The sequence below is a fragment of the Esox lucius genome, chromosome 5 (genome assembly GCF_011004845.1).
Source record: "Esox lucius isolate fEsoLuc1 chromosome 5, fEsoLuc1.pri, whole genome shotgun sequence".
Lineage (NCBI taxonomy): Eukaryota > Metazoa > Chordata > Actinopteri > Esociformes > Esocidae > Esox > Esox lucius.
Window position 1 is genome coordinate 10495649 of NC_047573.1, and position 14750 is coordinate 10510398.

Genomic DNA, 14750 nt, shown 5'->3' on the forward strand with positions numbered 1-14750 from the left:
TGCCTGATCCACCAAAGCCATGCCTCTGAGAAATTCACACATTTTCCCTAAAAGCTCACATTCCATTGCCCGCACTAGATCAAGTCCTGGTGTCTGGGTTTTTATAGGCGCCTGTAAAGTGAGAAATGTCTTTGTAGTCTTGATACCTGAATGGGTTTCTAGTACTTCTCCAGAGGGGTAGCCTACGTTATAGAAAGCTGCTGGCTTTCCTCACATTAAACCACTCTAGAGGCACCATTCATTTTAACTGAACTGTCTGAGTTCAGACGTGGACAAACGGGCATGTTATTCTTTCCATATATACATTTTCCATTTAATTTAATCAAAACCAATAGTGCTTCCGGCCATTATATTGGAAAAGACCTATTTGTAATAATAATTGCATAGATCAGCAAAGGAGAAGAAAGCTACTAGTATAATGTGTCCCTTCGTCCCTAAATGGTGTTACAACCCTGAAAATAATTGACTCCAAAGAGAGAAGGACCTTGAGCCTTCTGTCCAGTGCTGATCGGTGGACGAGTCAATATACATATGGCCTACCTTTTTGAAAATGTACCTTGAATGTACCATAGATGCTTCCATCACTCTACTGGTGGCAAAATGTTTTCATTATGGTCAGAATTATTACAAGTCATTAAGATATAACCTTAGTCTAATCGTAGTTTAATACATTTTTCTAATTTATTAAAACACAGTTTGGGTTGTTCTTTGGTCCTGGGATTTTCCGAAAAACATAAGAAGAACACATCTGTAACATCATTAAGAATGGTATTGACCTTTTTCCAGGTCCTTCAATCCCATGGGTCACATTATACCTTTATTGTCCTGCTGTAATTATAATTAAGGAAATTGATGCACTGTTTGCAAATAAATAACCAACAGAAATTTCCTTGGGCATCCAAGTGTGTTCTCTACCCTATCACAAGGGTTGAATGTTGAAGTCGATGACGGATGATCACCTTAGGGGCCAGAGGTCAGGGGCATCCTAAAGATTGATTAGTATTTACTGGCCAAAGGGTTAATGAGGTCAAAACTGAATAGACATTTTCACCCGGTATGTCTGGAAAGAACATTCCTGAGTACCATGATCTTTATCAAAACACAGCATGGACCACTCAAATGGAGCTGTGATGCACTTTCAACAGGTCACACTACACCAAATGCTTTTAGTTAAAATAGTAGAGAGTGTAGCTTTCACCATTTTTTCTTCTGAGTATTGTTGGATGATTTAGAAGAATAGAATCAAGTGTGACCCGGGGAAAAAGTGCTGAAAGATTCTACTAACACCGGGCCCACTAGGTGGGGGCGTGGGCTGAAACGTGGGCTGAAGCACTTCACCAAAGTGTTGAGGCGCCCTGAAAAACTTGTTTGATTACAGGTCATGTCACAGACGGCTGTGACCTGGAGCGCCAATTGACAGCGCACAGCTGCCATGTCAGAGTCAGGACTCCCTTTTAAAATTGACACTGACTAACCTGGGCTGTAACTGGCACAGCCACTGGCAATAAAAAACGTTTTTAAAACAGAAATCAATAGTAATTAAATTAGGGAGCGGGTGGAATTACATGGTTTCCCAGCCACCGTCAGTTGTCCATGTTTAGCATTGTAATAAGTGACTGGTTCCATCTGGAGAAAAGGGTTGGCTATGAATGATGGTCATCATTTAGCGGCTGTCTTGAAATCCTCGTTGGCTCTTCTGTAAGTGAGGACAACTCTGACCAACTTGTTCATGTAAAACTGATGGCAGTGAGCATAGAGTACTTACTTGCTTAAACAGGGACCAGAATCATGTCCAAACACCAACATATCAGCTAAAGAACAATTCAGGCACCGTAAACTTCACTTTTCACACCAGCTTATCAGGTTAATGTTTTTATGTTGATATTGCATTACGGATATGCAATAACTTTTTAATAATTGTGGATCTCGAGGGCCATTTCAAGCAGAATAATCTGAGATTGATAGGTGTTCCTTTCAGAGATGGGCTCACACCCCATGACTTTGTGGGGGCCCTTTAGAACATTGATGTTTTGCCACCTCCACACTCCACACACCTCCACCAAGTCCATACACTGCTGTCCACTCAACCCAGCTCAGAAACCATATTCCACTATTCCATATTTTCCTGACCAAAAGTGGTAAATATTTCTCTATACAAAACAAATACTTTGTAGTTTGGGTGACAAGTCAAACAAAGTTCTGGTCTAATCATATTACATGTTCTTTGTAGTCCTTAATGTCTGTTCCTTTCCCCTCGTTTATGTTTTTTATTTAGTCATGCCAGAAGATTCTGGTTCCTTGAAATTCCCTTCAGAACATCCACTCCATTATAAAGCAGTATGAAGCCAGTCTATATTGTTTGCAGTGTGTAGCCAGTCTATATTGTTTTCTGCTGTAAACAAACAAAAAGAAATAACATCACGATACAGTCTGAACTAAGAAGCACAATCTAACCTCTATATATACTGCCTGGTTTGTCATTTTGGGAAGCCTAGTCCTAAGTATTTAGAAAATTGAAGAATCTCTTTTTATAAGATAACCTTTAATAGGACATGAAATATTTACCATCATTACATTAGCTGTTACTTATTAGTAAATCACATTCATGGATTGCAACCCTGCCACTCGGTCATGTCGTTGGTATGGTCACTAACATTCTATAGACAATGCCCACAGCTATATTGATGATCAGAATGTGAACAGGAGCCAATTACTTTATTGTCTAAATTACACTACAGGGGCTTGGAAATACAACATAATTAAGAAATAGGCTAATATTCAGTAGAAATCAACATTGCACTCATCATCATATTATCAAATATACTTTGACAGACGGCATTGTTCTTGTTTTACATTACATTGCATCTGAAATCAACTTGGGGATATAAAAATGATTATATAGGGTTCAGCAACAGTTTTTTTTGCCTAATTTAGAGCTTTTAAATCTTAGTAATGCACTTCAGACCAATGTTCCCATTGAAGATGCATTGAGTTGCATGCTCAGTAGGATTTATCATTTGTTTAAACTCCTGTAGTACTTTAGTTGGAACAGGGTCCATTAGGGAGGTTTAGCTCATTTAGTAGTTTATTTGATACAGGGTCCTTTTAAGCAGGTACAGAGGCTGTCCATATTTAGGTGAATGTATTGAGAGATAAAGGATTAGAAACTAGTGTCCCACTGACCCAAGGTTCTAGAAGTTCTGTGGTCTCAGGATAACTGAGATTAGGATAAATGTACTATTGTAGTGGTTGCAACTGTACATACTGATATGTGGTCCAATAGTTCAGGATTATGACAACATATCTTTAGTTTCAAAATATCTTGTTCATGTGGCAAAACTGGGTCCTGAGTATGATTGTGGCAAAGCATAGGTCCTGAGCATGATTGTGGCAAAGCATAGGTCCTGAGTATGATTGTGGCAAAACTGGGTCCTGAGTATGATTGTGGCAAAACCTGGGTCCTTTGTATGATTGTGGCAAAACTGGGTCCTGAGTAGGATTGTGGCAAAACTGGTTCCTGAGTATGATTGTGGCAAAGCGTAGGTCCTGAGTATGATTGTGGCAAAACTGGGTCCTGAGTATGATTGTGGCAAAACTGGGTCCTGAGTATGATTGTGGCAAAGCGTAGGTCCCAACACATGTGAGTTTTGGAGAAGGTCTGCAAAATTCTCCATCTGAATTTAGAAATATTACGTTATCTGCAATGAGTACAAAGTCTCAAAGGAATTCAGAGAAGTCTGTAATGATCGTTGTATTTGGCCCAGGTGTTACTGTTACAACAAACAGTAACTTTATAAAGTAACTATAACCATGAACTTGAGTGGACTGCATACATTACCTGACTAGAACTTCAAAAGATGAAAACATGGCCCATTTCATTTTGTTAACTTGTTTCGCCAACACATCTAGTTTGGGATCAGTGATAAGTTAATTGAATGTGATTGCCTTGAAAGCAAGGGATCTAACATTAAATAGAAGTGAAATGTTACCAAACTCTCTTTTATTGATGACATGAATGGAGGTGGAATTTATTCTAGTAAGATTGCTAAGGCGACCACAATTACATTCAGCTTTGCTCAACCTCGAGGCAAAGCCACGGTCTCCATGGGGACAACTGAACCTACTGACTATGCTAGGGGCTAACAGTCTGGACAGTCTGGTCTGCACCATATCATATGGTGAGGCTAGAGGTGTTTGATGCCTGTCTATGTTAATAGGTTAAAAGAAGGAGCTGTTTTGGCTAAGATGGAATTTGTCATTATTTGGAATACATGTGAAATATAAACCTTTGGCCAAATGCATGTCAAACACTCACTTTTGAAAATGCATAAAATGTATGTTAATGCATACATTCCTAAAATGTATGCAAGCAGTTCAGGGTCTTATTTAGACACTGAACTACGGAAATGTCATGAAGAAAAAAGGGAAATCTTTTTTTTTTTTACTGAACTGGGCCTTTACTGCTGTCTTAAATGTGATTTACTGTGTTTAGTGTTTAGTGAGTGGAGCTACCTGTGACTTAACCTGCCCAGAGCAGGTAATCTGTAACTATACCATGATACATTTTGGGGGGTACAGAAGAAATGACTAATCACAGCAATTTTATTTAATCTGAATTCTTATATATATATATATATATATTCAGAGCCTGTAGAGCAGAACTGCATAGGCATCCCAAGTCAAGAGCATTCAGAACCTTTCGAGCAGAACTGCATAGGCATCCCAAGTCTAGAGCATTCAGAACCTTTCGAGCAGAACTGCATAGGCATCCCAAGTCAAGAGCATTCAGAACCCGTAGAGCAGAACTGCATAGGCATCCCAAGTCTAGAGCATTCAGAACCCGTAGAGCAGAATGTTGGGAAACGCCCTTGTTAGCATTAGCAGAGACCCTGATGCCATTTACAGCATTCTGAGGCAGCACTTTGAGGAGGCAATTAGAGTATGTGCATAAAACCTTGTTAAGGCAGACAGAAAGCTGTTTAAAGCAAGTGACCTAGTCAATGAGCGGTTTCATAGACAGGGCAATATAGGCAAAACGCAGTCAATGAGTTGACAATTAACATTTGTTAAGGCACTGCCGTGCACCATTCACAAACGTACTGACCATGGATGCAGTACAGCATAAAGGTCTATGGAACATGACTGTGGATAACAGAAGAAGGATGCTGTCACACAGATAAAATCTTTAATCAAAGTGAACCATTTTGTTACATGCCCATAAAATAGTTACGGAATTCTGATTTTGATGCATTTGGTTATTTCATTGCTAAACATTTAGAAATGCTCCTTTTCAGGTTGAGAAGTGACTGCTAAAGCCATTTGTATATATGGTAGCATAGCCTGGCATTTTAGCTGTAATGCACTGGATTGCATACCTTGTGGACATTACTAAACTTCAGCAACAGAGTATTCAATTCTTACTTTATGTTAATTTTGCTGACCTGCTTACAAAAGCTGTATAAACAAGATAAGAATCAGGTCTCACAAAAATGCACAAAGTATGGCATGTAAATTTGTGCATTTTCTCGCAAATTTGGTTTCAATATAATTCACTAAATATTTGGCATTATTTTTTATGTTTTTGTGTGAGTTGGGTGTGTGACTGCATGTGTTGCAACCAGTGAAAACACACCTCACATTTAGAGAGCTGGTGTCAATCTGCCCAAATAGCTGTTAGGCTTCTGTACACTGACTTACAGTGTACATACAAAAGTACATTTAAATTAGCAAAAGTAAAATTCTGAATTTAGTTTGAAATTTCCACTGAAAGTGGAAGTGATGGTAGAAAGAATTGTCATGAATTTCATGACACATTTCATAATTTGGTCTAGGGTTGCTGTCATACTGTCAATACTCACCTGGGGTGTATTCATAACCCCTAACATAACTTTTAAGTGGCGGGACGGTTTGGTCAAACAGATTTTATAAAATAAAAATAAAGTCGCTTTTCGTCGTTCTGTTTGCTTCTGTTAACGAAACGTTGCGCAAATGAAATGTTTATTTAGCATATTGAATACACCTCTAGACTTGCCAATGGGTTAGTTCGTTTGACAGGATATAGTGATTCGAGTGGGTCGAATTCAATCTTTCGGTATTTTGAAAAGGTTTGAATTTACTCCAGTCAGCCGGAGAACCGGGCCATGTAAAAGGATCTCGCAAGGGGCGGTGCTTAACTTGTCACACACACGTGTACAGGGAAGTAGGAAGTAAATATATTAGGTGGACCTTCGGTTCCAGGAGTGACAGTAAGTTAACGTTTTCAATTAATTTTAACATTAACAAGATAACAATAGATTTTGGTCCTGGATTAAGCCAGATTGCTTCAGCATTATTGAGCCTGACGTGGTGTTTTGTCAGATAGCCTATTTGTTCATTGATAATGTTTGATGACTTAGCTGGCTTTATTCTAGATTACTCGGTGCATATTGCTGATTGCTGGCTTGCTTGCTCGGAACCTAACTTTGGTGACATTGTTTAGAACAAGTTATATTTTGAAATACAGTACTTCTCGCAAACTATCAAACTTAGTATTGCTGCTTGAACCTATTTTACATTATATTCTTAATGTATACTTCATACTCTATAGCTAGCAAACTAACAAACTCACTGTCATTGATTTTAGTGACAGAATGTTAGTGGATCCAATTATTAGGGTCAGGAAGAAAGATCAGATGCAGCGAAAAGGCATTTAGCTAATATTTCTCTTCTTTCCTGCCACGCTGGTATATTTGATTAGCTAGATAGATTATTGAGGAAGCTTTTGGGGTTGGGTAGTAATTTGCAAACAGGTTATCCTGTCAAGCTCCTTAAACAACAGGATTTAGCACACACCCCTTTGTTCTACAAAAAACACCTTAGTTATTGGAGCACTCATATTATTACAGGAATAATTGCACTGTACCTTGCATCTTACATTAGATTCACGTTAGCTGTCTGTCGAGTGCTTTTACAGTCCAGAGGAAAGAACGTCTAATTTAGTGAAACATATAAATTGCAAACTTTAAATATGAAGAAGTATTCCTTTTATCATAAAATGCACATATTTTTCATCAATTTGATTCATAGTGGTTATAGTCATGTGTGACAAACACATCAATTTGTATGTATTATTATTGTATTATCTAACCCAGATTACACTTTCCACCCTGTTAGTTTCTTTTCTTATCACTTTTAAAGATCCAATTCTTACAATTACATCACATTCAGATAATGTGAAATATTTTATTTGGCAGGAAAACTATGCTGCAAAGCTTTTATTTAATTTGTCCATACTTCATAATATTAGTCTGCTTTTCCTACTCATACCTTTCCTTGCCCCCGTTTGGTAAAATCTTATTTTTTCTTTACCAGTATTACATTTTCAGTATTCAATCCAGCATCCACACAGTCTTGAAATATCATTGATTTATGCATGGTTGCATCATTGCTATTTAAAACACCTGGTCTTTGAAGAGGTTGGTTGTCACCATCCACATATCAGACTTTGCAATTTGACCCCTTCTCCATTATGCCAGTGGTTCCTTTAACCCTTTCAGGTACAGAGGCATTTCCAAGCCTCTGTAGGCCGATTTAGTTAGAACTAGTTACTTTTTGACAGGCTCATCCAGGTCCAGTGCAACTCATTTTAGGAATAGCGAAGAGTGTCTGCAAAATTGCTATCCACAGGGGTGCAGGCAGGTATTTCAGCTAACAGCTACAACGCATAATAACCCATCTGTACTGAAGTCCTCGTCTAAATAAAATGTAGTATATCGTTGAATGCTTCATTAGTCATTACTTGTTGCTTTGGCTAATATTACTGCATTACTTCCCTCGCTGTACTGCAGAATGACAGTTATTTTCATGGGTAGCAAGGAACGCTTTGGCCGGATGTTGTGCTCCGGTCAGGCTCCCCGTGTTTTTGTGTGAGTTGTGGACTGTATAAAGGTTTTAAACAGTCATTGTGCACATATTGTAAATTGTTTCAGACTGTTAGAACTGTTGAAAAACGGGGGGGGGGGGGGGGGGTAAAGGAAAAACAGTTCAGTCGCCTAGTGGTTTGAGATTGACTCAGGTCATGGTCACTCACATCTGCCTATCGCTGTGCATCCCGAGGGCATAACGTTAGCTAGCATGACATCAGTTATAACATCATTTAGTATTTCATTAAGATGCTTTGCTGTTTAGAAGCTGCATTGATGTAAATGTGACGAGTGCATGTAAGCCAATATTATACATGCCTGATAAAATTACGGCCTGGCACAACAGCAAAAAGCCTGGCACAACAACCATTCAAATCACCTCTCGGGATTGCTCCACTCGTCCCTCTGTGCCGATCCCCTCACCCCCTCTGTGCCGCTCCCCTCACCCCCTCTGTGTGGCTCTCCCCTCACCCCTCGGTGCAGCTCTCCCCTCTCTTCGCTCTACTTCACAGTGTTTATCTCTCCGTCCCCAGGGTTGGCACCATGCTTCCGGGATACAGTCCTGTGACTCAGGCCCTGCTGGGTACTCTGTTCACCTGGGGCCTGACCGCTGCCGGGGCTGCCCTGGTTTTCGTCTTCTCCAGCCGACAGGTAAAGGACCGCCACGGCATTTCTCAGTGTGCCGCTGCCGTATGAGGTTTCAACGTGTTGTGATGCTGGCATGTGCACATAGGTTCCATCCCTTGTGTGTACTCCTATATTCCAGTATGTTAATCAATCAGCAGTATATTTGAGTGGCTTCAGCAGATATATTGCTCCATAAAACATGTATTGATAGTTCAGTGGTATCTTGGGGGGCGTTACGTCTTTGTGAACTGGCCCACACACCCAAGTGGCTTGCTGATTGATGCCCTTGGTTAGACTTCACTCTGCCTCTCTGTGCCCCATTCAGAAACGGATCTTGGATGGAAGTCTGGGCTTTGCTGCTGGGGTAAGAAAATGTGCTTTCCAACCTAATTTAAATTAGTATTTCTCTCTCTCTCACCAACACACACGCACCTTCTTCTCCCCACATTTTATTTGTCAGATGTTGATAGTCTTTTTGACCAAAATGAAGTTGAAACATTTTAATTAAGATGATCTCTGTCTTCAAAGTATATATTATTTTTTTATTAAACATGAATACACTGATAGATTACAATGATAGCCAAGAAAGTTTTAAGCTCATCCACACACTTTCTTTTTGGGAGCCCTAATGTTACAGAAGGAGTTTCTTTAAGTCATAAAGCCTCTCAGTATCTTTTGAATTGTTCATCTTTATTTCAAGCCATTTAAAATTCTGTGGGAAATCGCTGATGGTGCTTTGGAATGAGATCCTCATGATGCCTGCATAAAGTATTTGTGCTGAAGTCAGTTATTTGCGTAGGCTGAACAATCATCTAGGTCTTAGCTGGATTTGAGTGAGGTCAACATTAAAATACACGCATAATAATTGGGGAAAAAGATTATACATACCAATTGTTGTTAATGTAGGTAGCGTTAACTAATGCTAAGTGGCTATTGACTGAAACGGTAAAGTGTCATAATCCCCAAAACACTTGTATTTTATTCTTACTTATTTTTCTCTTGTCAATCCAGCAAAAACACAGTCTTGAAATATCAGACTTTTCCTTATGGTTGCATCATTGCTATAACCACATCTTGTCTGTGAAGATGTTGGATATCTGCATAAAATTAATTCACCATACCAGACATGGCACTTTGACCCTACTCAAATCCCAATTACACTGCATTTTCTAATCATAATATACATTTGTGATGCCTACACATTCATAATATATATCCTAAGTATCATGATAATATTGTATTATGAGGTACTGGGTGATTTCCAGCCATAATTGTAGCAAGACTATTGATGTTGAGCGATTTAGTTAGTTAGTTAGCTGTCTTTATTATCCCTGAGGGGCAATTTGTGGCACAGCCAGCAGTACATTCATCTATCAACACAATGAATACAGCTAACTCCTCAAACACCACACAACAATTCACACACACACACACACACACACACAAAAACATATAATTACTTTGTGTAATTCAGAAGGCCAATAGCAGCAGGGACAAAATAATTCTTAAATCTGTTGGTCCTACGTCTTGGTAGGTTGTATCTGTGACCAGGTGGAAGCAACCTGAACTCACTGAACAAGGGGTGACTATTGTCAATAAGTATTGCCTGCGCCTTCTTTGAAACTCTGACTTCATGCAGTTGGGAGATGTAAGTAGCAGACGCAAAGATGACATGTTGATTGATCAATAAACAATGCAAATAAACAATAAGCCTAGACAGATTTTAGAAAACGTCTTAAAAGATGTTGGTGACTCAGTATGTTTTATTATTTTTGAGTTACCTTTAGGATTTTCCTTTAGGCCTGTATTTTCTCATTGCTGTAGCATCTGTCTTGGAGGAGAATGCTATAGGAGCCCTGTGGTGGCGGAGGTGTGTCTGGACCCGAAGGAATTATAATAACAATATTGCAGGGTGATATGTCAATGCATTCCTCCAAGGTTAACCCTGCTATGGCGCGAGGATGAGAGCTGACTTTGTCTGTCTCTTTCTCAAGTTATCCCTCCTCGTGGTGACCTCCCTGGACCTCTCTATTCATTTAGGTGTGTGTGGTAATATGACATGGTGACTTCTCTGGGTGTGTCATCATGTGATGTGGCGATCCCTCTCTGGGTGTGTCATCATGTGATGTGGCAATCCCTCTCTGGGTGTGTGTCGTCATGTGACGTGGTGACGTCCCTGGACCTCTCTGTGTGTGTGTCGTCATGTGATGTGGTGACCTCTCTGGGTGTGTGTCGTTATGTGACGTGATGACCTCCCTGGGAGTGGGGATCTCATCATTAAGGTGTGTGTCATCCTGTCAACGCCCCTGCCCCGCCCAACTGCCTCACTCACTTTGTATTCTGATGCTAACATGCACCTCAACGTCCCTGGCATGAGGTTCAGGGTTTCTCCAATCTTCTCCAATCAATTGCTCCTCTTGCCAGCTTTTGCCCTTAACATCTGTCCTCCTGGACCATGGCATAGGCGTTTAGTTATTGACAAGCACGGTTTTCTGGTGCTTTGTTTTTGCTACTGGGTGGGCCCCAGTGGGACCAGAGCAATTTAATGTGTGGTTTGGTACTAGCTCCATGTCTTCAGTCATCACAGAGTGTAGTCTGCAGTCTAGACTCAAAACACAGGGCTGTATTCAAACAAGGATTTAGAGTTCACAGTAGAACAGCTCTGGGTTCAGGTGTGTCTCTGTTCTTTGGAGTGCTTGCATTTCTTCAAAGTTTTCTGTAGTGTGTGTTTCAGGGCTCACCACTGGCTTTTTTTGCAAGTAAATTATTCTGGACCCACACAAATGCAGTTGTCGAAGTAGAATTTTCATTGTCTCTTGTACTGTCAATTAAACATAAACATTTATTCTTCCATAATGTCTGTGGAAGGGGTCTCCAACCTTTTCGGCTTAAAGACCTACTTTAAAAAGAAAATTCATCTGTTGCTTTCGTTTTTCTTTCCTATTGCAACTTTCTCTAGGTCTTTATTATACAAGAGAAACAACTGCGTTTTCTGCCAATATACCCAGTCAAATAACAGTTAATAATTTACCTTAAATGGGGCCCTATAAAATCTGTTAGATCTTTTTCAGACATTTCGAATGTTGCGCTTTTCCATTGGCAATGATTGTGCACATACACAATTAGCTGCACTTTCCAGTGAAATTGTTGCAATGTGGAGCCTTGGTCTGTGTCTCCGTATCTGTGTCTCTCTGTGTGTGCTCTTTTAAGAGATGCTAAGGTATGTTCAGTCGGGGTCTTTATTGAGTGTGGAGTCGTGACTGCTTAAAGATGGAAGAGGAATCTTAAAGAGGCTATTGATCTGAGACCTCCTGAGCTCTCCTCGTCCAGTGGAGAAGAGAGATTGGGGTGAGTTGAAGGATAGGGGAAAGGAATGAATGCAATACTGTATGAGTCACAGTTGGGTTAGCTAGAGTATACCAGTGTGACAACTAAAAGAGAATGGATAGATGACTAGATTATACCAGGGAGATAGCTAGACTATACCAGGGAGTTAGCTATACTGTACCAGAAAGATAGCTAGACTATAGTAGAGAGAGAACCAGAAAATGCTAAAGAGATGCAGTGAGGGAACACATTATTTGATCCCCTGCTGATTTTCCAAGGAATTATCAGTCTATAATTTTAATAGTAGGTTTATTTGAATGGTGAGAGACTGAATAACAACAAGAAAAACTCATGTGAAAAATGTTATAAATTGATTTGCATTTTAATGAGTATTCGACCACTCTGCAAAATATGACTTAGCTCTTGGTGGCAAAACCCTTGTTGGCAATCACAGAGGTCAGACGTTTCTTGTAGTTGGCCACCAGGTTTGCATACATCTCAGGAGGGATTTTGTCCCACTCCTCTTTGCAGATCTTAAAGTTATTAAGGTTTTGAGGGTGACGTTTGGCAACTCGAACCTTCAGCTCCCTCCACAGATTTTCTATGGGATTAAGGTCTGGAGACTGGTTAGGCCACTCCAGGACCTTAATGGGCTTCTTCTTGAGCCACTCCTTTGTTGCCTTGGCCGTGTGTTTTGGGTCATTGTCATGCTGGAATACCCATCCACAACCCATTTTCACCCAAGATTTGACGGTACATGGCCCCGTCCATCGTCCCTTTGATGCAGTGAAGTTGTCCTGTCCCCTTAGCAGAAAACCCCCCCAAAGCATAATGTTTCCACCTCCATGTTTGACGGTGGGGATGGTGTTTTTGGGGTCATAGGCAGCATTCCTCTTCCTCCTCCAAACATGGCGAGTTGAGTTGATGCCAAAGAGCTCGATTTTGGTCTCAACTGACCACAACACTTTCACCCAGTTCTCCCCTGAATCATTCAGATGTTCATTGGCAAACTTCAGAAGGGCCTGTACATGTGCTTTCTTGAGCAGGGGGACCTTGCGGGGGCTGCAGGATATCAGTAGTAGTAGTGTGTTATGGTTTTCTTGGTGGCTATGGTGCCAGCTGCCTTGATATCATTGACAAGATCCTCCTGTGTAGTTCTGGGCTGATTCCTCACCGTTTTCATGATCATTGCATCTTCACGAGGTGAGATCTTGCATGCAGCCCCATGATGAGGGAGATTGACAGTTCTTTTGTTTCTTCCATTTGCGAATATGCGCACCAACTGTTGTCACCTTCTCACCAAGCTGCTTGGTGATGGTTTTGTAGCCCATTCCAACCTTGTATAGGTCTACAATCTTTTTCTGGATTTTGTTGTTATTCTGTCTCTCACTCTTGAAATAAACCTACCATTGAAATTATAGACTGATCATTTCTTTGTCAGTGGGCAAATGTACAAAATCAGCAGGGGATCACAAAAAAATTCCCTCACTAACTACAGTATTGTAGGCTTAATAACTAGACTATTGTTGTTTTCACACTACAGTAGTTTTATTGATGTCAGATTTGCCAATGATGTCTGGTTCTGTAAGTCCTTCCAGCTCCATCTACAGAAACAGATTTTTTTTTATTATTAAATAAAAAATTTACTATAACTGCGCTAACTTGGGGATACAAGAGAGGTAACTGCCAGATAGATAACCAGGCTATACCTGAAATGTTACTACTGCTTGGATTGTCTGTGGTGAGGACTACAAGAGTGTGAGGAACAGAAGTTTGAAATAAGGGAGTAGGAAACAGAACCTCAGACACCGAAATTAAATCCTGTGGTGGAATTGCCAAATACCCTGTGAGACTTCCGACATAGGGTTCCGACAAGGCAGATTACCGAGAGGGCACTGATTATGCCGCATCTCAAGTAAAACCACTTGCTATCCACAAAAAACATTGTTGTTTATCTGTCCTGCTCCTGTGACAAATATGGTTTCCCTCCAACATTTTCTTTTCAAATTTTGAAAAGAAATCTGAAAAGAAAGTTTTAACTCTCTCTGAAAGACAGAGGGTTTTTGCTCTCTCTGAGAAAAGGAGGGTTTTAGCTCTCTCTGAGAGAAGGAGGGTTTTGGCTTTCTGAGAGAAGGAGGGTTTTGGCTTTCTGAGAGACGGAGGGTTTTGGCTCTCTGAAAGATGGATGCGGTAATTAGCAACAGGTAATGGCCATGCCAAGTTGCTCATTAATCTAGGGGTCATGCATGGCCTGCCCTTTCAAGGGAACTGGGGCTTCAGAGGCTTCTGAATCAGACCCAGGTACAGTAGCTCATAATCGTCATTTGAATGCACTAAATTTACGCTGCGTTATAGTAAAAAACAATTACAGTAACAATATGGCAAACACTGGGTAAAAAAGGAATCCTTTTTTTGTTCATTTCTTTTTACAAGTAAGGTTAACATTTAATCAATGATGACCTTCCTGAATGCAATAGGCAATGGTGCAGTCCTTTAAGGATTTTTTGGGATTGGAGAATGTATATAAGTGCAGTGATAATGGATTTATTTGACTGTGTGGGAGAAAGAATGCAGTCAGGGAACAGAAAACAGAAATAGTATTAAGGAATATCGATATTAAAGTGGTTATTATATGTTCCGCCTCTCCAACATGTTAATATGGAAATAAAATAATGTAATTTTTTATTTGGCTGTTAAAGGTTAATAATGTATCACTCCTTGTGGGCTGTGGATTCTGTTAGTTATTTTACTGTGCATAGTTTGCATAACCTGTCTGCCAGACTTGTCAAACAAGCATCAGAGAATGATGAAACCATGTGCTATAAAAATGTAATAGCTTTAAGTGAAAATGTACATAACAGAGAGTTGCTAATCCATCTAGCTAGTGTTCCAGTA

At 40.1% G+C, this 14750-nt stretch overlaps 1 protein-coding gene across 3 annotated transcripts in view; it reads left to right on the forward strand.

Moving 5' to 3' along the window:
* Positions 1-6166: 6166 nt before the first annotated feature.
* Positions 6167-14750, forward strand: part of LOC105006659 (zinc transporter ZIP11) — an 84682-nt gene continuing 76098 nt past the window's right edge. For 2 of the 3 annotated variants that reach the window (XM_010865298.4, XM_010865306.4), the window contains exons 1-3: positions 6167-6245; positions 8435-8552; positions 8854-8892. In XM_010865298.4, coding sequence (XP_010863600.1) covers positions 8445-8552; positions 8854-8892 — 147 coding nt within the window. In that variant the 5' untranslated portion in view covers positions 6167-6245; positions 8435-8444. Of the gene's footprint in view, positions 6246-8434; positions 8553-8853; positions 8893-10327; positions 11877-14750 lie in introns of those variants that run through there. The other variant, XM_020046933.2, reaches the window with a different exon arrangement.